This window comes from Penicillium canescens (assembly GCF_028828765.1).
Source record: "Penicillium canescens strain IBT 15451 chromosome Unknown utg000009l_segment0_segment0, whole genome shotgun sequence".
NCBI classification, from domain to species: domain Eukaryota; kingdom Fungi; phylum Ascomycota; class Eurotiomycetes; order Eurotiales; family Aspergillaceae; genus Penicillium; species Penicillium canescens.
The window spans coordinates 2540854-2563586 of NW_026703971.1; the positions used below are offsets into that span (position 1 = coordinate 2540854).

Here is a 22733-nt window from a genome sequence, read left to right on the forward strand (position 1 = left end):
AACAAAATTGACGTTGATGTCTTTCTCGGCCAACAGCCTTTCGGTTATCTCGTCGCATGACGAGTAAGTCGACAGCCAAAGTGGCGTATTGCCATTTTTGTCTTTGCAGTTCACGTTGGCACGGGGGTGACTTAGGAGCAAATTGACCATTTCTAGGCGATCGCTTTGAATGGCGAGATGGAGCGGCGTACAACCATTCCGGTTCTGGATGTCCAAACTCGGGCCCTTTTGTCCGAGAAGCCGTTTGACAACATCTACTGACCCATAGGCCACTGCTTGGTGAAGAGGTAGCTCAGCCTCTTGTGATGATTTGGTACCAAGAAACACCTTGGCCATCGGATCGTTTGAAAAAATCATTTCCATCACGGGTCTATTGAAGCGACATGCCCAGTCCCATGGCGAGTGGCCCGAATCGTCCTGTAGATCAGGGTCGCTGCCACTAGAAAGTAGCAGATGCACGAACCCTATTCTGCCTGCGAGGACTGCTAGGTGGAGCGCCGTTCGGCCGTGTTTGTGCTTGACGTCCACCTGGACGTTGGGTTGATTTAAGACACTTTTGACGGCGGAAAAGGTTCCGTAGTGGATAGCATACCACAGGGCGCTCTCCCGCGCTTGATTTTGAATGTTGATGTCTAGGTCTCCACGACTGAGCAAGAGGTCCCGCACAGCAGCGGAAGAGTATTTGAGTGCCCTCATTAAAGGAGTTTTGCCTCGGTAAAATGCATTGACGTTGGCGTTGTGCTGGAGCAAAGCCTCCGCAAGACCAATGTTGTCGTATTTGACGGCCAAGTGCAAAAGATTGCTGTTCTGAAATTTGATGTTGTATTTCCAGATGCTGGGCTGCAGTCTAAAATCGAGGTCTTTGCATGATTTTGCGAGGGCAAATAATGCACTACCGTCCAAATACGACACAATCCACAGCAAAAGCTCGTTGGGCAGGTCTCTGATATTTGGCTGTAACGTATTAGCTCATCGGTAAACCCCGTAAGAACGAATTGAACGGACCATGATTGGACAGCGGATGGAGCAAACGAAATGTAGATAGGGGTGAGGTGAGAGATGTGAAAGTAGGATATGGGAGGCCTTTATATACTCACCTCAGCTAAATTCCGTGGTCAGCTAGGAGTGTAGTCTGTCACTCCGCTGAGAGGTGCGTAGCAATCACACGGCAGCATCAAAGCCTTGACAAACACGTTAAGGCGGAGTTGGAGAATCTCTGGAGTCTAGCTCCTGGGAACGCCAAAACTGTTCCTGGTAGTGTGTCGATGGCCTGGGAACCGAATCTATCTCTACGTATCCACATCTTGCACCTAGCGCCATAAGAACAAATCACAACCTATCACGCACTTCGAAATTCATAGGCAACCCAGAATCTAACGCAGCATTTGTCGACTTCGCTGCCTACCGCAGTAGCCAATCTGTTCGCCAATGTATGGTCCCCGCGATGGATAGTCAAATGTGCAGCTGATTGCAGCAGTGGTCTGGAATGATATCCCTTCATGCAGGCCACTGATCGGCTGTATACGGCGCATACTGCGTGTGAATGCATTCTTCGACGTACTGTTTCAAGGAAGTGTTCCATGCCAGCCACGCAGCCATGTAGGTAAGGAGCCCACGCGATGGCATATAAAGCTGGCGAGGGAACGCCGCAGTGATTGCCCAACACCACCACAATCCGAAGCATTTTCTGCCTTTGACGACCACCTCAATGACTACCATGCTGCCTTGGAATCCGCTTCTGGTTTGTGAGATAGAGGTCAGCCCCAATGGCGGTCCTGGCTCCTGTTGCGGGATGACGAAAAAAGGCGAGCCATGCAAGAACTCGATCAAAGTTGAAGACAACAAGACCGGCCATCAAAAGTTGACCACTCTCGCTAGAGAGCCGTTTGACTTGTCAACGTTGCAGTCGAAGCTCTGTGATGTGGCCAGAGACTTCCTCTGCGCAAGATGGCACCGGCAACGGCAGGCCGACCAAGTTGGCCAGCAGTGGTATGAAGCCGCCGTCCGCAACCAGGCGCGAGTACCACATGGCTCCAGAATGGCCTCTCCATCAGTTGTTGTACATCCAGGCCAGCGTCAGACATCGTCAGCCTCCAGGCGACGCCCTGCATCAGACAACACGCGGTCATCACCACCACCGGTGCCCCTGTCAACCAACCCCGAGCCAGTGCAGCCATTCAATCCATTTGTGACTTCTGCAATGCTGCGGACGAACAGTGTTCCATGGCGCGTTTCGCCGACCCGACCAGCCATCCTCTCATCGGCAACTAATATCCGGGCGGGTGTCCAAGACTTGACGCTGCAGAGTCTCAGGCCGAGCCAAGCCGTCGACAGCATCCACATCGACAGCATCTACTGTGTGTTCTGCCAGACTGAGGATGAAGACCATGCGGACGAGAGCGTGATCTTGCACTGCGGTCAGTGCACATCGCTCTGTCATCTGTCATGCGCCGAAGAATGGTTGGAAAAGCGAGATACAGGGTTTGGCACGTCATGCTGTGTGTGGTAAGTGTGGATGACCTTATTTCTGAGACGACCAAGATACTGATGACCGCAGCCGAAACGAAGGAGCCCTAGATGCCATCATTCGCCCCTTACGAATCCCCTCATCGGATGCCGAAACACATTCCGTTTTGACAGCAAGTGGATCGTCTCCCGATGGAGAACCTGCCACCCTCGGGATCTTATCATCAAACGATCCTCAAAGTCAGCCGCGTCAGCGGTCAGTGGGATCCCCAGGTGTTTCAGTCGAAGAGAGTGGCCCCCGTCGCTCAGCCAGACTAGCAGGAACTCATCTACCGCGAGGACCTTCCACTTCTGCACCGCTTCGCCGGTCGGCACGACTGAATTCCATTCAGCGTAGGTGATCACAAGTTACAGCCGAGTATGACGGAAAATGCGAAAAGCGAGTGAATCACACGCGAGTACACGTGACCAAACACTCGGCATCGTGATCGGCAACAGAGGTTATAGCCGTTATAGCCGTGATATAGAATTTTGAAGCAAATTAGCAAGAAATGAAATATCGATGGTTAAACTCCCAAGTACAACGCGACCGTTTCATCTCGTAAGTGCTGCACACCAATACACCATAGCCAGTAGCTATTGACTGCTTCGCTGATTCCGAAAATGTCTGAGCTCGAAACTGTAGTGGTAGATAAGAGTTCTGTTTTCATGATACCTAACGGCGGTGACCAAAGAAACAGAGGATTCATCTCAGTGGAGCCGTGTCGCGTGAAGGCGGGGATTATTGGCAGAAAAGCCACAGGCAAGAGACTGACAAACTCTCGTGCTTGTTAACTTACTCTGAGAACCAATATGTTGGCCCTGGGAACCTCAAAAGCATTTCTAGGAGCTGTTTATCCCCTAGGAAATACTCTTGAGATCCTGGGGCTATTTCTATTTCTAGGAAAATGAGATCTAGCCCTGGGATCTTCACTACGTTCCTGACTGCAAACGAAACTGGCTCTGGGAATACATTGACCAGATCTGGGAGCTGTGGAGCCCCTGGGAGCTTACTTTAGGGTCCTGGAGTCAATAACCTGCCTTCCGAGACCGCGGAAAGCTCTCACAAAACACCCTTCACCAACCCTGCTCACAAATTTGCGTCATTGGACCACTCCCAGAAGGCACACCTACGCCTCCAGGAATCAACAAGTTGTCAACAGGAACGTGGCTTTTATTCCTCGAAGTGACGGTACTAGACCCCAGAAGCTATGTCGGGTTTCCTGGGGGCTATGTGGCTCCTAGAAGCAGCTTCTTTGCTCCCAGAAACCGCACCAATGGCTCTAGGAGCAAAAGAACTTCTAGGGCCAAATGGCCGTCCCTTTAAAGTGGATCAAAAAGCGTGCATGAGTGCGATAGATGTTTCAGATTAAGACCAATAAGCTCTCTAAGCGTTAAATTGTTATTTGCGATACTTGTGACTTCGCTAGATACATGGGCCTCCACGCCAAATGAGGTGTTTGTGTGGCTTGTGTGTAGCCGCTGGTCCTTCCCAGCTTTAGTTTCAACATCTGCAAGCCACGTTATCGATCACTGCGTTATTTCTCCCATTTGCGCTCGTGCGCATCCGCAAGCGTGGCCGTGCACACGGATTCCTGAGATCAGCTTTCGCCCCAGTACGGCTCTCCACTGGACTACGACATTCTAATGCAGGGACCTCGCTACATCGAGCAGTGTTAGCGAACCAATACGGAGTGCAATGTTAGCGCCCGGGAGGCGCCTGGACGAGTTGCCTGTTGCTGCAAACCCAACAGCCTTGTGTAGCAGAGCAACTGAAAGTATTATAAATACTCGTTCTTACTTTCCTTGAAGTCAGGAGCCAGTCGAATATATTGCTCCCTTACTGTACTTTTCCTTTTGATCTTCCTGAGAGTTCAACAGAGGGTTGCTTATTGAAAATTACAAATTGGATTTCATCATACAACTCCTTTTCTTGCCATATCTGTTTTCTTTCAAATGGCTACAAAGACGCTTCGATTTCTAACAGTCTCCCAAGTTCAGCGACTTCATGCGAGATTCGTCGTCCCCAATGCTGTTCCAGCCCAACCAAACATGCTAGAGTCGGCAATCCATTCGCCGATGAACATGAAACACTACGCAAAGGAGGAAGATGTTTTCCAGCTTGCTGCGAACCTTGCTGAGAAAATAATGTTAAACCATGCCTTTCAAGACGGGAACAAACGCACCGCCTTACTGGCCGCCGATATGTTCTTGAAAATCAACGGCTTCTATCTTCAGAAGGTACCATTCGCGGAGGATCTACACAACAAGGCGCTAGCAAATGCTCACGTCGCCGTCGTTACCAAGCAGTGGACCGCTCAACAATTGGGAATTTATTACAAGTCTGTGGCAGCGCCTCTTGGTCCTGTTACTGCAGAAGTCATGGAGTATAGAAGCTCGGCTCTCGTGTACTAGTCTGATACTGTCCGTCAACATCATGGACGTTTGAATGGCGTGTGGGTGGTGTTCTGATCACAGCATCCAATTCTTTTGTTCGCGAGCTCCAGGTGGGACTCATAGTCACAATTTAGTGTCGTCTTGCGCATTGTTTCGGTGTCTTTGCATTCCATTCGCCCCTGTTTTGGGGAAGGGAAGGAGACCCTCAAGATTCAAATCTGTTAGTTTAGCATTGATAACTGAATAAATCAAATTGTGCATCAATTGACTCATGCATACTTTGCAAACAATTTAGAAATTATTACATTGAATAGTGAATTTCGAGTATCTACCAAAGCATCCCGTAGTCTCGACGACATTGGGATTTCTCCTTTGCTAATAAATATTCTCCCGTGTTCTAGTCGTAAACTGCCAAGCTGTCTCCACGGTCTTGTATCGAACGATTCCCGACATGGCTGCAAGGAAACAAGGTTGGCATCACATATCCCTCAGCTGGTAGAGTACGCTGTCCAGGTTCCGTCCAGTCGCGCTTGCATTCTCCGCAAAATTTGCTAGGCATTATGGATCAGTATGCGTAAGGCGTGAAAGATTTGTGGCTGGATTGTACCATCAGGTGTTCCATCTAGAGCTATCTCGTGCATCTTTCCACCCAGGAACAAAGTTGCGGGGCTTGAATCTGACTCTGTTTGGCGGGGAATTTGGTTTGGGACATAGAGCCGGGGATAACTCGACGATCCTAGCAATGAAAACAAAGTGTTAGCATTGGCGGTAGAAAACTCTCGCACACTGATAACTTACCAAACCCAAAGTATTGCGAGTCATGGAAAAACGTAAGTTTACACCTTTCCTCAGCACTAGCTGCAGAGGCTGATATATAGGGACTGGCAGCACGGAGTGCACTACCAACCACTTGCTCAATCAAAACATAAGCTTCTCCAGGGTTGCCAATAATAATAGGCACCTTGCTGCTAACCAGGTTTCCTCTCGCATCATGGGTAACGAAATCTGTCGTGACCCGATGAAAATATCGCGCGGTAAAAGCCCTTCTAGTGCAGTGCAGAAAAGAGAGGGGCCGAAGGGCACTGCGAAACATGGGATTGGACTAATCAAAAACACAAATCAGTGAAGTGGCAAGGAATACCTTCGCGTTTAAGACGTATCATGGGTTGTATAGAATGTAGAATACACAAGCATATAAGAGATCTGTGACAGATACGAGTGGGACCAGTAATCTTAAATACCCATCTTCGAAGGAACTCTTGATTCGGGGCGGAAAAATATATCAGCGGATCAGTTGCGTTCGGGATCCCAGTCAGGCCAATAGGAGAATTGATAAGTAACCAGAGGTAGACCTCCGCAAAGCCCATAAATGGGCCCAGACCCTAGGCCCACGGCCCAACCCACGGTGGGCTATGGGCTCAACCTTCAAAGCCCAACCCAACCCACAGCCCACAGTGGGTTGGGCCGTGGGCCCCCAAAAAAACCCATGCAAGCGCTGACAAAGCGGACTCTGTAATCGTTGTATTACGACCTTCCACCAATCGTATGAAGTTCAATTTTAAATTTTAAAATAAAGGGAATACTATGAGTACGCATGCTGATTTTGAACAAAAATCCGATCGGTGGGGGTCGAGATATAACCCAAAAGGTGAATGTTGATGTTTTGATGTTAGATATATATCTAGGTTTTATAGGGAAGCACCACCACTTTCTGGTGAACCTCTGTAATTTTGAAAATTTCTTAATACCGCGTTTTCTCGTGTTCTTTTACGTGACATAGAGAGAATGCTAGTAATTGATTCTAAATCATTAAATCTAATAAAATATTACCTTAGGCATCAGGGTAAGAAACGGACGTAAAACAGAAGTAATTTAATTAATACCAAAAAGGGGGTTCAACTTATCTTGGCATCCAAATTCTCGGCATGTTTGTATTGTTTGGGGCCCATTTGGGCCCCCATTAACGCACAGTGGGCTCGAGGTACAAGCCCATAGCCCATCGATGGGCCTAAGGACCGGGCCCAAAACCCAACCCATTTGCGGGTTGGGTTGGGCTGGGCTTTGGGCTTTATGGGCTCTGCGGAGGTCTAACCAGAGGCAATAGCCGACCACCCAGAAGGGCGGTGAACTTAAGTGTCCATTGCGTGCTGTTTCCCCCGACTATTACAGGAATGGATGGATTGATCGATGGACTTCATTCATGGAGGCAGACAACGTTAATATGGTGATAGCATAGACAGCATAGTCCGCTACCGCGACAGAGGGGAACGCTAGCGCTTCGGCCAGTGGGTGCTGTTGAGTGGGTCCTAAGTTGAACCCCCTTTTGGGAAATATCACTTTGCGCCCATCGCAACGCGGGCTTCAACCGTGCAAGAGACGCGCTTTCACGTGTGAGAATGCAGGTATTGATCTTATGACATACGAGTCGCGTTGGCAGCGGCCTTCGGCCGCTGCTACCGGGCGCGGCGAGTAGGATGCTAGGGAGTTTCATTCTTGAAATATCGATGTTATGGGACTAAATAAAAGTTCTCAACGTAGGTTCTATATATGTGAATCTCGAACGTCGGCATGGTGGCTGCATAAAGGTCGAATCTCGCCCCATTATCTGCTGTCACAGAGGCAGTAGCAATTCGTGATAAACGACATTAATGGTGTCTTGCTCTATGTCATTTGGGTCTCGGAGAATACGGATGTCTACGGCAGAGCGGACGCGGGATAAGCTAGTGTAAAGTTGGCCATGGGCGAAGACCGGCAGGGTGAGATCTAGCACAACCCAGTCCAGAGTGAGACCCTGGCAGCTGTTGAAGGTGGTGGCATAAGCTAGACGCAGCGGAAATTGCCGCCGTTGCACCGTCCAATTCGCGCGGTGAGGCCGAAACTCGAATGTGATCCGTGGCAGGTAGAACGTCGGCGACTCGGTGTCAGGCGTGCATGCTCGTTGCAGTAACCGTACCTGCACGACATTCGGTAGCAGGTTAACCACCTGGACCCTCACGTTTTTGACCAAGTTTTTCTCGATGGAGAGATTCCGCATCACGCTAGCAACGGAGCCAATTTTGAGTGAGAGCTCATGCGGGGGTATTCCGGGCTCGTTCAATACCGAGAGAAGATCCGCCTCTGAACCCGTGGGGAGATTGAAGGTGGAATCGTCTAGTTCTTTAATCGTATCATGACTGTAATAGGTCTCTGGCGCAGTGGAAGGTTAGCCAGAGGAGCATGAAGGGTGAGTTGCGTCAAGCGATTAGAATCATGTTACAGGGAATAGTCATTAGCAAAAATCGGAATACCTGCACGCCCCGGTAACCGTTCTAAGATGAGCTTATTAAACAGATCAACGCGCGCATTAAACGGGCTAAGGAATGCGTGCTGGACAGCAGCGGCGGAGGTAGAGACGGAATCTTGTGGGAAGAGGAAGTCTGCCGCAGCGTCAAGGTCGTCAAGATGCTGCAAGTGATGCAGTGGCACACTTGTCTCATAGGGGTGTACACCATCTCCTACCTGGTCCACCCATCTTGCGTATACCAGATCCCCGGCCTGTCGGACCGGGGTAGTCAGCCGCAGGACCTTAAAGTGGTTCCAGAGCGTGGAGGTGCGGATAGAGCTGTTGACAGTTGCTGTAGGCCCAGAACTTCTGCGGACGACTGGTGCCACCTGACGAAAGTCGCCTAGTCCAATGAAGAGTTTTCCTCCAAATGGCAGGTCATTCCTCATGATATCTTGAAGGAGCTGGTCTGCACACTCCACGACCGCCTTCTTCGCCATCGGCAGCTCCTCCCAGATCAGGAGCGAGGCCTGGCGTAGGAGCTCTGCACGACCTGACTGGGGGCTGACCTTAGACACCAAGCCCATGTCAGACTCCTGAACAGGAATGCCAAAGGCCGAGTGGGCCGGCCGACCCCGCTCGTAATGGATCACACTGAGGGCGGTGGTTCCAGTCACGCATACGATGCGCTCGTCTGCCCTAACGCGATCACACATGGCGCTCATCAAAAATGTCTTCCCGCGACCCGCACGGCCGTCGATGAAGTAGCAGCCGCCAATGTCCGATTGGTCTAGGAGATGATCGAAGATGCCTTTTTGATCCGAATTCATCCTACTGTAGGCCTCCTTATGCCTCCCGCGGATAGATACCAGTTGGGTCTGGAAGAAGGCAAGTTCCAAATCCACCTCCGCACAACGTTGAACGGGCTCCGGTAGGCCACACTGTGCCAAGGACGATCCCTGTGCTGAGAGATAGCGTGCCAGGTCCTGCAAGGCAAGGTCTGTGGCGTGGGCCGTAGGGTGACGTAGTCTATAGTCAGCATTGAGATCGCCGTGGAAGCGGGACCATAGTTCCACAGCTGGAAATGGAAGGTTAGACAGAAGCTGGGCAAAGAGAAAGCGGAGCTGGGACGGGCGGCTGTAGGCTGTGATCGCTTCATTCATCGCGTACACGGCCTCGTGGTTATCCTGGAAGAGTCCTAACTCAGTGGCAGCCTCCTGGTATGTGGGATAGCAGTGCCCCCGGATAGTGCGGACATCTTCGAAGCTGTTCGCTGGCCGCACCTGGAGCAGTGCGCGTAGGTAAAACGTTTCCTTCAGACGAAGTGGGACGGTCTGAAGTCGGGTGACAATAGGCTGGCTGACTCGACGGCGCAACACCTTTTGGCATGGTCCCTTTTCGGTGGTGACAGTAGCAATGAGGGTCTGACCTCTGTGTAGTGGAACATCCAGGGGCACCGTCTCTAGGTAGAAAAGGCTGAAGAACTCGGTATACTTCAAGCCTGAGAAGGTTTCTGTGGATGGGCGTTTGAAGTACCACAACAGGTCGCTCATCTCGAAGTAACCCGGTTGGTTTCGATCGTGCATCCTCCCTAAGTTCTTGCCTTCCAGATGGACAGAGAGGCAGCGGACACCAGGACGTTTGGAGACAGTATGGAAGTTGAGGATGCGGTAGACAGCCTCGGACGAAGAGAGGTAACGGGCGTTCATATCGTCTCTGAACTCATCTATTTGGTCGTCCTCATTGTCTGCCCGGGCATCGTGGAGGGCCCGAATACCAAAGCGCGCCCGATCGGGTCCTTTGAAGAGGTACTTAAACAGGTAAAGGAAGATCGTCGCTGTAGAGCACACGTCCGCATAGATATGGCAGTCGAGCAGGTGCACTAGGGCGGGTACAGGAGGAGTCACCCATCGATCTTCCTGCTTGCGTCGGCGGTAATGGACACGACCAAGATCATCCATGTCTGGTTGTTGATAGGTTGAGGGTACTCGTAAATGCAGCGGCCGTCTCGGTTACAGCGTGACGTGGACCGGTCCAAGTGGTTCTGTGAGTGCATATGGAATCTGCCGATCGCTGCATGTAGGGCAGGGTCCTCGTCCGGATCTGGTAACTCGGCGCAGATGAAGCCATCTAGTTGGCTCAAAGGTAATTCATGTTGGAGCTTAACGACCAGATGCGCGTGTGGTAGACCCCGTTTCTGGAACTCTGTAACGCATATCTCGTACAGGAGGCCTCCAAATTTCTCCCTCATAAAGGCCTTCAGCCCACAGAGTCGTCCGTGGAACGCACGGCACACCACCGCAGGGATGTCTGTGAAATGTTGGCCTGCGAGCAACTGGGACTGAATCTCGGGCCAGTTAGGGTTGGTCGTCATGGTGAGGAACAGTGACGGCTTGGCCAGCTGTCGCGCGATCGCGAGGGAGTCAGCCACCTGGTCCGAAGCCCAGGCCCGGGACCCCATGAAACCGGCAGGGATTTTGTTCTCGAAGAGATCGGGGATGTCAGGACTTGGAGCCTCATCCATGGCAGCAGCTTGCATGCGTCGGCCCCGTTTGAGATAGTGCAGGCGCTCCTCCTCCGTCCGCGAGAACATGTCCACAGCATATTCACACGCCAAACGGCCATAGATCCGCATGCGTGGCTCGCCCAGGAACAGGTGGCGGTACCATTGGATCAGCGTGCAAGGTATGTTTTTCCGGGACTCGTCGAGAATGCCCCAACCTCGCGTGCCATGTGGAAAGAGAAGTGGATATTGTAGCGGCTCGTACTGGCAAGACAGGGTCGGAACGAACCGTGGCTGCAGGCCACCTTTTCTGTAAAAGACGACCTGTCGCGGGGCTACGCGGCGGAGATTTTCCGCAGTGATAACTGCAGCGAGCTCACCACCCGCAGGCGGGATAGAGAGCTCAACAGCGAGGGCGACTGTTTGGTCCGGGACCTGACTGACGGCGTGCCGCAAGGTCCGCACATAGGGATTAACCAGACTGAGAAAATCGCGTATCCCATGTAGAATGTCATTAGGGATGTCATGATGCCTTGCCCGTAGACCTCGTTCGGACTCGTCATAAAGAAACCAGTGCATGCTGTGACCCGTATCCGCGACATCCAGCAAACGGTGGTAGATCCGGCCTTCTAGGACCACGTTCGCCTGACCTTGGAATCGAACGAATTGGCCAGTGGTGCCGATGGCGGAGAAGACAAACAGGTCATGGAGCCGACGGCTCATGGCAGACACACGGCCTTGATACCGGTCCAGGAGAGACTGCACAGCTGGCGTGAATGGTGGTAGGTGAGGTAGGCGTCTGCGGCCTCGCCGACAGCACCAGCCATCAGCCTCAGTGGAAAGAAGGAGCACACCGCAGAAGGAGCAGTCCCTTGACCAGTCCTGAGAGAAGGGCCGGACTGCAGCCTGGGCAAGGAGTTTCCACCATACAGGTTGCACTGGAATAATAGGCGGTTGACGGATATAAGGAAGCAGGGCTCCCCTTGCGCGTCAGGGTTAACCGAAGCACGTACAGGCAGCGGACGATGCCGCCGCCGCCGCATTCGAGCTTTATGGCGGCAGTCATCACAGACCCTATACCGAGCAGATTGCCAAGGTCGCGCACAGCCCGAACAGAGCACACGCTGTTCAGAAAGGGTGGCGTCTGTAAACGACGGACGAACAGTAGGAGCAGCAGGAAGAGAAGACGGCACCGCGGTGGGAGCTTGGATTTTGGACGTGGACAGCCGGTATCGTTGCAGCTCCCGACAGCGAGAGCAAGTTTTATATCGACTGGGCTGCCAAGGACGGGCGCAGCGAGAACATAACACCCGCTCCCCTGATGCGGACGCCATCCGCAGTCAGAAGCATGGCGGGTCGAAGGCGTAGAGGACCTTCCCGGACGGGCAGCAAAAGGGTCGTTGAAGCCAGGCGCGGCATGTTCTCTGTAGAAACGGTGAAATGCTGGCGGGTGAGGCCCAACGGCACATGCGGCTCGTCGGGCCGCAGGGCAGGAGAGGGATCCCTAGGCACGACCACAGACCGCCGCTCTACGCCCACCAGCAATGCGAGACGGCGGCAGTGGCATGAATCACCCATGGAGCAGCGCAACACGCCCACGCGAACACGCGACGGAGGTGGCACGTCCTCACGTGAGGCGAACACTGCAGGGGGTCACATGGGGTCCAACAATCTATATAAGTTTCTTAATATAAGTTTCTTATTAAGAGAAGGCTGCGAGCGCGAATGGCTTGTTTGGGTCGTAGATTGCCATGTTCGCTATGTTCATGTTTGAATTTTCAAATCATACCAATTATTATATATATCTGGGGTTTACTTCTCACAAATTCCGTTGCGTTTGTTGTATGCCAACCGCACTTAGACGCGAAACACTATTTACACAAAGATAGCCAAGTAGACACCATGCGGAAAATACGGATTTGCAAAGTCAGTTTAACATCCAGTTCAGCTGGCCGGCAGAATCCTGGCCGGAGCCTTGAGTTTGAAGGTTGCGCTTATCGTTGGACATGGGTATATCTTGCGGTGAGTAAGGTGAATTCGGCGTGGAGTATTTGGGCTCAGTGTTATGCCCATGCGTTTTGGAGGCTTCTAGTCTGTCGCCCACCCCATGGTCTCCATCTTGCATAATTCCGATGGAATTTGGTTGTTGATCATTCTTGGCCGACTTCCCTGAGTGCGGAGGGAAGTTGACCTTCAGCACCAAGGGGCTCGATCGGCTCGACCGGCTCGATTTCGAAGGTCTTTCCGGCTTTCCACACTCTACTTGGATCCCCATTCGCTTAGCCTGCTGCCTTAGAGAATTGACACTAACCCGATTCCCCGTGGTCCTCCAGTAATCGTCTGCTATCCTTGGCCAGGACATATGACATCGGCCACGCATAAAGTCCGCATATGCCTTTTTTTCCTGCCCTGGTCCAGCGGTGGCGAGGCGGTGAATGAAGCACGCCTTCCCCCCGGTGTTTGTGCAAATAATTACTCTTTCAGATGCAGCAGGGGCTCCGTGCGGCGTGATTTGCTGAGTTTGCACTAGTCGGGTATCAGGTGGGGGAGTTTGTGGTCCATCAACTGGCAAGGTGCAATTCTCTTCACCCCCCGAATTCCCAACTGAAGATCCGAGAGATGAAAGCCGTGAAGACATGGTCGGCCCCTGGCCAACAGGCTCAGGGGAGGAGGGTGCGATTCCCGTCGAAGCCGAGAGATTGCTGCTATAATCTTTGAGTTGTTTCACGACGTGTTGGATCTTCGCAAATGCTAATGGGGTTTAGCCGCTTGGTACATAATCTTTCACAATAGCTGTGGCATCTCACCTTGTATCATATCTTTACCCAGCTCAGACATGTCGCCTAGCAGGGCAGTAATAGTCTCCTGCTCTGCTTTCAGGTCCTCAGGGAGGAGCCCCGAGCAGAATATCTTCCGAAAAACAGGAGAGCAAACTGCTTCCTGGTCATGTTTGTTCATTTCTATTGTCAGGCCTTGCGTACGGTAATGAAACATCTCATTGCCATGGGGTTCGAACTAGCCAGGTGTTGCGTCCCGAATGAGATCTACCCAGCCCGGAGTAACTCCATAGTCATTCATCGGACCATTTGTCTCAACGATACGCGGGCAAGGGCTGCCGAAGGAGTTGCTAACGATGTCTTCCAATCTGCTGCCGAGTAGAGGTAAGTTCAGGTGCCTCTCGATAACCTTTCCTTCATCGATAGCGGTAGAGTATGAGTCCACGGACGCAAGAATTGACTCGATTTTGGCGCGTAAATCAGGAATTTTTTGCAATTGACCAGGGTTATGACGGACAAACAAGTCCAATTCGGAACCACGCTGGTCTTGAACCGATAGAGGAGGTTCCGGGGCGTCGGGGCTTTCTTCCATGTTTCGACGGTCAGAATCCTACGTTTGCCATCAAAAGGTTCAAGACGCCCGATAAATATTGTTGAACAGATGTCCAGATTGACCTCGTGGAGGATGAGGGCAAATCTTCATTGTCATCTTGATTTGTCCTAGACCGGGTTGGAACGACCGTTCGCTTGCGAGGGAGCAAAGCCAATGATATGTGGTGTTTGTTGGTTGTAGGGAGCGCCGTTAGTGATGGATTTGATTAGCGCGCAAGAGGCTTGGTTAGCTCTTCCACTAATGCAAGCACATTGAAGCTAGTTTGATACGAGACTTCCGGCTCGGGAAATGTGACGCGGCTATCCGCATCGGAAGTATCGGCAATCTTCTTTGCCTCAGAGACCCGAAGGAGTCAAGACTAACAGAAGTGCGAATGGCGATAGGGCATGGGTATTGACGTTGATCCAGATTGGCCGGGCCTTGATCCGTGTACGGTGGAACCCCTGAGATTCAGTGGCTCTGTTTTCGACCCCATTTGCCTTCATTGAGCTGGGGACGTTAAAGGCAACACCGCGCAGATGGAAGCATGCCATGGGTATGGCCGAGTAGCTTGACTACTCAAAAGTATCTAGGTGGGAAACCAAGAATGTGAGCCATTTTGGAAATACTTTCTACGAACATAGGGAGCTGCTCAAGGCAAGGGGCAGGGAGCTCTTTACTTTCAAATTTCCGTAGTATGATCGACGATCCATGGTTCCAACTAGACCTCCGCACCGGCCCACAAAGCCCATAGCCCAACCCACCCCAGCCCATAAATGGGGCGGGTTTTGGGCCTGGCATTAGGCCCACTGGTAGGCTATGGGCCTAAGGTAGAAGCCCAATATGGTTTAATGGGCCCCCAAATGGGCCCCAAACATTGCAAACATGCCAATTCTTGGCATTTGCATAAGTTATGTAGACCTTCCTAGTAATTTTGAGTATTACAATTACCACCTGAGGCCCCTAATTGACTGAGATCTCATGGAAATCGACGCAATTCACTGATTTATGAGATTGATGAGATTAACTGATGAGATCGACTGATGAGATCGATTGATTAGATCCCAAGAGGTAAAACTATCTACATGCTAATAATGCTCATACAAATCATCCTCAACATGCCTCCTCTTCCTCCCTGATGTCCGCACTTGAGACGGTGCCGCATGAGACGGTGCCGCAGCGATAGTAGCATCGTCATCGTCATCGTCAACATCTATCAGATCACCGGATCTATCACCCTGCTCTTCAGCATCACTGATCGCATCAACGTCGACGACAGCTAGCACCTCAGCTGGCTCCTCGGCATCATCACATGGCTTTTGAGCCGCCTGAGCCTCCTCCACCAGGATCTGAATCTCATCAGAGCCAAAGAACTGCTCAAATTCCTTCGCCTCTTGCACTTCAAGATCAAACCTTGACGTACAGAGGTACAACATCAGCTCTTCGATAGTTTGCGCCTTCAAAGAGCCCCGGCGATAGTGGCAGATATCGCGTGCAGTGTTAAACAGACGTTCAACTCCAGCACCTGTGGCTGGAATTGCAAGGTAATCTCTTGCAAGTGCGGCAATAGCAGGGAAGCGATATTGATTCTCTCTCCAAAAGGAGAGCGGCTCATCAGATATAGTTAAACCTGTAAGAAATTAGTATCATGAAGATAGGGATGGTTTTTCGGCCGAAAAACCATCTCTCAAGAAAGAATAAACATAGAGATTAACTTACTGCCGTCGAGATACTGCGTCATCTCATCATCTTTAGTCGGGCCTAGCGTTGCTTTACCAGCTTTGCCTTTGCCTTTGGAGAGAGACTTCGGGGGAGCCATCAGGCCAAGAAGGAAGGATCTTGGCATCGATCCAGAGGAAGACACTTGCGGGCTATTTAAAGTAGTAAGACGCTCCTGGATAGGAGTAAGTGCCTCACGGAAAGCCACTCGATACTGCTCACGGATCTCTTTGGCATCCTCCCAGTCATCAGATAAAAAGAACTGGAATCTACTATCCGGCGATAGCATCGTACAAACCGCATAGATATGCCCGCGCATATGATCCGTCTTCTTATAGTACTCCGACAGTTTTGAATGGCTTGCTCCGAGGGAGGTAAGCATCTGCTGTTTCCATGGAACACGTTTTCGTTGTAGCTGCGACTTGCACTTCTCAAGGTGTTCAAAGAGCTGGTTATAGATCCTGAAGACAAGAAACGACGTCGCCTCTCGTGTCTTCGAAAGGGCGAGCGTAAAGTCAAAGAATGGCTTTGTGAGATAGATCAGATAGTCAATTTGGCGCCATTGTTCATCATCAAGTTCGAATTCTGTACAGTTGAACTGACGACAGTATTCATTGATAGCAGTACGGAGTCTCTTCGCCCGGCGTAGCATCAGAAACGTTGAATTCCATCGAGTTTTGACGTCCTGGATCGGCATAAGTCCTTGCCCTGGAACTTTGCCTTGGCCTTTGTCGAGGTCGTGTTGGACTTTGAGGAAGTGATCTCGACGCCGAGGGCTCCCGCGGATATAAACAGCAAGAGATCGTATCCTCTTTAAGGTATGCGCAATGTCCCGTTTCTTAGACCTGGCCTCCGCATTCGCCTTAGCAAGGCTAATCTGTTGTTCCTCTGTCCAGACAGTCTCGGCTTGTTCATTCTTTGGGCGTGCTTTAAGTCGGTGAAGTAGTTGGTTCAGACTTAATTGGATGACATGAGCGAGACAGGGGACCCGGATGACGTTAAAACCAGTAGCCGAAGCCGAAGGCTCTTGTTGTAAAGACTGTTGTAGTGCCTTAACCAGAGTCTCATTATTCGATGCGTTATCGGTGGTTATTCCAAAGACTCGGTCCTTAATGCCATGTTCGGTAAGCGTCTCCATCAGAATAGCACTTAGGTTTGCACCTGTATGCGAACTATGAAGGGGTTTAAAGCCGAGTAGCACCTCACGGTAGACCCATTCGGCATCGATGAAATAGCCAGTAATAGCCATAAATGCCTGCTGAAATGGAGATGTCCAACAGTCTAACGCAATCGAGATCTTTGCATGTTCTGGAAGCATTCTGAGTGTATCATGCTGTCGTTCTTTAACACGGCCAGACAGGCGACGTCGAATTGTATCAGCGGAGGGCACGATCGGAGGGCTTAGGGCGGATTGTGCCTAGATTCAAGACTTAAGATTTAGTTAGGTGACGAGGCAAATAGAGGCTGATTGGTAAAGACGGCGGATTTGGAGGATTTGGGCGATTTGACGCCTACGGACTGGCGTCTGACGGACTTACCTCTGCGATGAGCTCACGAAATGCTGGATTTTCAACGATTTGGAATGGAAGCCGGTTAGTAGTAATAAACTCCAAGATTTTACTCTCAAAACCTTCTTGCGAGAATGTCTGGCTATGACTACCCTGATCATGATGCTAGTTAGTAGGGTCTAGTAGAGCTAGGTATGATAGTATACCGTTTGAAGGAACCTCGTCAATTCAGCCCTCTGCCGGCGTCCACTTGTAGCCTTTTGGCAGGCTGAGGTCTGAAGATGACGGGTAATTGTTGTCGTGCCATGACGACCAACCCTCCCATTGGCATCCTTCTTAGTAGTATAAGGGTGCTCAAGAATTGCATCGCAACGCTTACACAAGACCTTTGGGTTTCCAGTCGCCGTATGGGCCACTTGCTCAAACTGTTTCCCGGTCTCCGAAGCGGAGCCATGCTGTGACTCCCAAGCGATCTTGTTTTTAGATCCATAGTCAGTCTCCAACCACCAGTTGACCCAATCAGTGTGATTCATCGCGTCGTAAAGGAAAAACTGGCCTCCTCTCCTACCAGGACCGACACGTTGGAAGCGTTCAAGGGGATCTAGGGCGATAGACGAAGGAACAGACGGCTCAACGAACGAGAAGCTATCAACCTGCCGAGAGGTGGACGGAGTAGCTGGGCAAAGAGAAGGCGTAGCAATTGACGAATTGTCGGGCTCAGTGTCGAACAGGCCCAACTGGGAGGATCTAAACTCCTGGCTTTGCGACATGATCAGGATGACAACTTGATAGTAGGTTCAAAATTGGATGAAGGGCTTCAGGGGAATAGCTTCAGGAGGAAGAAATCGACATACCTTCTTAGTGAGAGAACTGTCGACGTATCGACGCCGTAGCAAACAGATATTGTAAACAGAGATCACCGTAGCAGTCGACATTAAAACGGAATATCTTGATTCTAGCATCTGATTGGCTAGATCATGCATATGCAGTGAATTCAGCCCATCCAAAGCCCAAGAAAAGTCCATGGATAACCCATCTCCCCGCCCATTTTACAATTTGTTCGCCCAAAACATTTCACCCCATGGCTCATGAGATATCTTCAAACCTCTCTCATCTCTGTAATCCCCAGAATATTACGTTTCTGTGAAGACAGACGTTAAGTTTGAGAGATTGGCTATCTTTCGGTATAAATTTTAACTCTATAAACCTATAATTCATAGATTTGACCCTTGAATCTACAGTTCAACAGAAACATGCACCTACTTCTAATTATATGAGATATATATCTCTACATGTTGACACTTTGGAACTCTCTAAGTACCAGAATACTACGAAAACTTGGTGAAATTGGATTGTTTTTTGGATGACGCCGGTAAACTATAGTGCCTACTGTAGCTGGCTTCATCTACGACCTTAATTACTATGTCGTCGCCGTTGGATCTTGAGATCTTGATTCTTGGGGGAGTTGAACCCCCGGATTGGGAGTTGAAATACTAGATCAGGCCTGGTAAAACGTCGGGCCGATGTATGCCTTGTAAAGGCTTACAGACTGGAACATGCGTAAAAAACAGGCATTAATCAGCGGTTTTATGAGCGCCAAGATCTTACCTCAGTTACCTCAGCCGCCCCCAAAAAGGCGGTGAATTTGGCCATCCACCGCCTGCTGTTTCCAGCGATGCTGACACACCTTTTTTGGGGAACGTCTGAGCTGGGAATTTGGTGGTACCATACAAGTTTCCGGGGTTTTTGCCCGTGTTTATATGGCGAAGTTTCCAGGCGCGTCTTTCAATATTTCCAAGTTTCTCGCGCACCCACGCGAATATTAAGAATCGGGCGACGATGTCTTCTGCATCTTTCTGAGCTGAACCCATTGACACCAAAATTGTATGTATAACTGGAAAGGTGGGTGAGAAATATGTCCTTAAAATACCCGAAGGAACCCTTTCTTAAGCTGTCAAAGCCATTATATGCCCCAAGTATTCCGCCAAAACCTCCATGAAGCATATATTGACATATTTTAATGTATAGTGGCTACATCTGATCCACAATATTAACTCTATCGCGTGAGAATTGACTCCAAACCCGCCTCACGATGCCAGATCGACGCCCATCACGACGGAAGCCTCCTCGGAAATATAACGCGAAACTGAACGACCCCGGAAATGGACAGACACAGTTGGATAACTGGTTGGCCTCTGAGAATAATCGACCTTCTTCAAAGGCTGGAGAGCCTATTGAATTGGGAGTGGAGTACGAGAATGAGGGCGCAACTGTCTTGCTGGAGAAACAACAAGTTGAGAAGAATTCAGTTCTTCAAGCGCAGAAGCTGATTCGCGATGCGTCTGAGAAGCGTAAGGATGAACAGGACCAAGCCATCAGACAAGCAATTCGAGAGCTGTATCCCTATTATCCACGTGCGGGTCAGTTGCAAGCATTGAGACAATTGATCTACCTGAGAAAGGACCTTATCCTGATTGCGAAGACGTCATTTGGGAAGAGTATGATATTGCAAGCAGTGTCACTCTTGCTTGATAAGTCTATCACCCTTGTTGTGCTTCCATTGAATCAAATTGGCGTTGAGCAGACCAATTACATCGAGAACATTGGAGGGCGACCTTGTTTCCTAAACAGGGAAACATTCTCATCCGAACTTCTTGACAGGGTACAAGCGGGCAAGTTCACACATGTCCTCGTGAGTCCAGAGCTTGCAATCAGTGACAAGTTCCGTTCAACTGCTATGCATCCAGGTTTCCGAGACCGGCTGGCTCTGGTTGTTGTAGACGAAGCTCATCTTGTGGCTCAATGGGGCAAAGATTTTCGAACGGACTATGCGCGATTGCATCAATTGCGAAGTCTATTCGGCAGTGGCGTCCCCTGGTTTGCATGCTCTGCTACGCTTGATATGAATACATTGCGCGTTGTTATTGAGGGACTTGGGTTTCCAAAGGATGTTGAAATCTTGCGGACATCCGTCAATCGTCCAGAGTTGCTCATTCAAACAGCTTGGATCCCACAAGGCGCGCATAAGAAGGCAACGGCCTTGCGTTTCCTGTTTGACAATGGTCCTTGTCAGCCCATTTTACGACCGTCACGAATCCCAAAGACATTGGTATTCTTTGACTCGAAGAATGATGCATATACTGCCATGGAAAATTGTCGGTATTGGCTGCAGCATAACAAGCAACCAGATGGGGCAAGTGTTCAACATTGCAACTATACCCTCAAAGAGGCAATGGATACGGTGAAGGTCTACCATAGCGACACCGCAAAGGGAGACAAGGAAGCAATGATCAAAGAGCTTCAGAAACCCGGACCGCAATCCAAGCTTCGTGTCCTCATGACCACCGAGGCACTAGCGCTCGGAGTGGACCTCCAGGATATTGATCAAGTTGTCATGTATCGGTTCCCCAAAAACCTACAACCAGCAACGCTCTGGCAACGCGGTGGTCGGGCATCTCGCCTTGGACAGGATGGAAAGATCGTTATTCTCGTTGATCAGTGGATACAGGGGCGTATCAAGAAACGTGCCGTGAAACGCAAGATTCATACAGAAAATGATGATCTAGCGGAAGACAACCCACTGGCCGATTCAGATGATGAAGTCAAAGAAGCAAACCCTGAGAGACCACAGAAAGGTGGACGCTTAAGTCATGAAGAGCGACGTGCTGTGTTGCCTGAATTTTGGTATCTCCTTGCCAATGAGCCTACAGAATGCCTCCGGAAACGGTTCCTGGACTACTTCAATGAACCTGAAGAGTTCAGATGTAATCCTCGGCGTGACCGGTGCTGCAGCAACTGCAATCCTGAGTATCAGCTCAATGATCCAACTCGTTATCTGTATACTGAGCACGGTCCGAGGTCAGGACAGATGGACGAGATAATCATCAACCAGTTAAAATATTGGTCCAAGGAGGTCCTTTCAAGCGCTTTGAACGGAGTGAAGTTCATACCTGATTGCTCAAGCATACTGGCAGAAGAACAATATGTCCATCTTGCGATATATATTGAAAATGCCACCTATTCGGAGCGGGAATATTTCCAGGCAAAGGATCTTCAGACAATATTGGGAATATGGGCTTTGTCGAATCAGCTTGCTGAGGGTCTTGTGGATGTCTTGAAGAATGCATATCAAGCAGCCTTTATGGCCACTATTCAAACCCCTGCAAAGAGGAAGCGTGTGTCGAATGACTCTAGTCAAATGAGTGAATGCAGCAACCTCACATGGTCTTCTGCAGTCACGCCAGAAAGCACCAGTCAACCAACTCCATCTCGGAATATCTCTCCGTGGGTTGATATTAACACGCCATCCCAAGCTTTTATGGACATGCCTCCTCCTTCGGCAACTCCAGTTCCCAAACGCAAGGCCCTCGGTGTGGTATCAGGAAATGGGCGTCGCGTGATGAAGGGTGGAGAAGACCTAGGTTCTAAGGTCTGGTAGAGAATGATGAACAATCCATCTGATGCATTCCATCAATGTGTGTCAGTCACCTTATAATATAGCGTGGGAGTATTATCAATGGAATGAAGAGAAGTATAGCTAAAGCTGTCCCGGCAGCAACCTGCTATTCAGTGTCATGTGTCATTCTCTTCAATCTCATCTAGAACAGCAATAGGAGTCGATGTCATCTTGCTAAAATCAACTTCTTGTGCCCACTGTCCGTTGACGACGAGGCTATTGAAGTTCTGTACGGCTTTGAAGAGCTTTTCGCCAATTGTTTCTGTGAGTATATCACATGGTTGAAAGCCTCTTGTCCGACCATTTGGTTGCTTTTGGATGCACTTCGAGATCTGATAAGCTAGATGACGAACATCCTGGCTAGCATCCTTATTTTGGTGTCGCCCATTGCTATATTCTCCAAAGGTAGCCTCCAGAAGCTCCTTTAGATCAGTACAGTAGCTGGCTGTGAGAGCAGTTCGACGGAACATGGTAGTGATGTCCAGATTTGAGGTCCGTCGAGTCGACATGAGTGTCTTCATATGAAGATTGAAGAACTCATTCAGTCGATCAATTTCGAACCAACCGTCCTCCGCACCCCGTAGATTCACAAGTCCGTTGGCAAGAATGGCAGTCTGCAGCTCGGGATCAGCTGCTTTGGTTTGAGTGAGCCATGTCATATACAAGGAGAGGAAAGAATATCGGGTTTTCTTTGTGCCAGGGAAGAGGAGACAACATTGTGCAAAGATCCGCTGGATAATTCCAATGTCACCAAGTTTGATGGCAAGCTTCAAGGACTTGTAAGTCTCCATCTGCTGAAGGAATTTCGCATGTGCTGAGAACTCATAGTCGACTGGTTCTCCTTCTCGTTCACGAACCTTAGACTGCTGCTCTTTAAAATGGAACAGAGACTGGCGTATCTGATCCACAACGTCCAGGAATTGACCCCTTCCGAGGCTTTGAATCCAATCATCCACATCTTTAGCATCCGCGAAATTGACTGTTAATGGGACAAACTGATAGAACATGGCCGTG

At 50.1% G+C, this 22733-nt stretch overlaps 5 protein-coding genes across 5 annotated transcripts; 1 reads left to right on the forward strand and 4 right to left on the reverse strand.

Annotated features, from left to right (window-relative positions):
• Positions 1–4461: 4461 nt before the first annotated feature.
• N7446_012085 (type II toxin-antitoxin system death-on-curing family toxin) lies at positions 4462–4920 on the forward strand (the record flags this gene model as incomplete). Its single annotated transcript, XM_058520827.1, has 1 exon — positions 4462–4920. One exon carries the CDS (start codon positions 4462–4464, stop codon positions 4918–4920), a length of 459 nt encoding a protein of 152 aa, XP_058367113.1.
• Positions 4921–5223: 303 nt separating this feature from the next.
• N7446_012086 (uncharacterized protein) lies at positions 5224–6121 on the reverse strand. The gene is made up of 3 exons (XM_058520828.1): positions 5701–6121; positions 5510–5638; positions 5224–5453 (listed from the first exon to the last, which is right to left on the reverse strand). The coding sequence occupies exons 1-3, from the start codon at positions 5993–5995 to the stop codon at positions 5380–5382; spliced, it is 498 nt and encodes a 165-aa protein (XP_058367114.1). The 5' UTR covers positions 5996–6121; the 3' UTR covers positions 5224–5379.
• Positions 6122–7513: 1392 nt separating this feature from the next.
• N7446_012087 (uncharacterized protein) lies at positions 7514–11390 on the reverse strand (the record flags this gene model as incomplete). Its single annotated transcript, XM_058520829.1, has 3 exons — positions 7514–8088; positions 8190–10127; positions 10181–11390. 3 exons carry the CDS (start codon positions 11388–11390, stop codon positions 7514–7516), a joined length of 3723 nt encoding a protein of 1240 aa, XP_058367115.1.
• A 540-nt stretch (positions 11391–11930) lies between these two features.
• N7446_012088 (uncharacterized protein) lies at positions 11931–12245 on the reverse strand (the record flags this gene model as incomplete). The annotated part of the gene is made up of 1 exon (XM_058520830.1): positions 11931–12245. The coding sequence occupies one exon, from the start codon at positions 12243–12245 to the stop codon at positions 11931–11933; it is 315 nt and encodes a 104-aa protein (XP_058367116.1).
• A 349-nt stretch (positions 12246–12594) lies between these two features.
• On the reverse strand, positions 12595–14036 carry N7446_012089 (uncharacterized protein; the record flags this gene model as incomplete). The annotated part of the gene is made up of 3 exons (XM_058520831.1): positions 12595–13418; positions 13475–13607; positions 13716–14036. The coding sequence occupies 3 exons, from the start codon at positions 14034–14036 to the stop codon at positions 12595–12597; spliced, it is 1278 nt and encodes a 425-aa protein (XP_058367117.1).
• Between the last annotated feature and the right edge of the window lie 8697 nt (positions 14037–22733).

Coding starts and splice junctions, on each gene's coding strand:
- N7446_012086 (XM_058520828.1), bottom strand. CDS start 5,995: ATGTTTCGCAGTGCCCTTCGGCCCCTCTCTTTTCTGCACTGCACTAGA. Junction 5,639..5,700: donor CTCGCAATACTTTGGGTTTG/GTAAGTTATCAG, acceptor TTTCATTGCTAG/GATCGTCGAGTTATCCCCGG. Junction 5,454..5,509: donor TCTAGATGGAACACCTGATG/GTACAATCCAGC, acceptor CATAATGCCTAG/CAAATTTTGCGGAGAATGCA.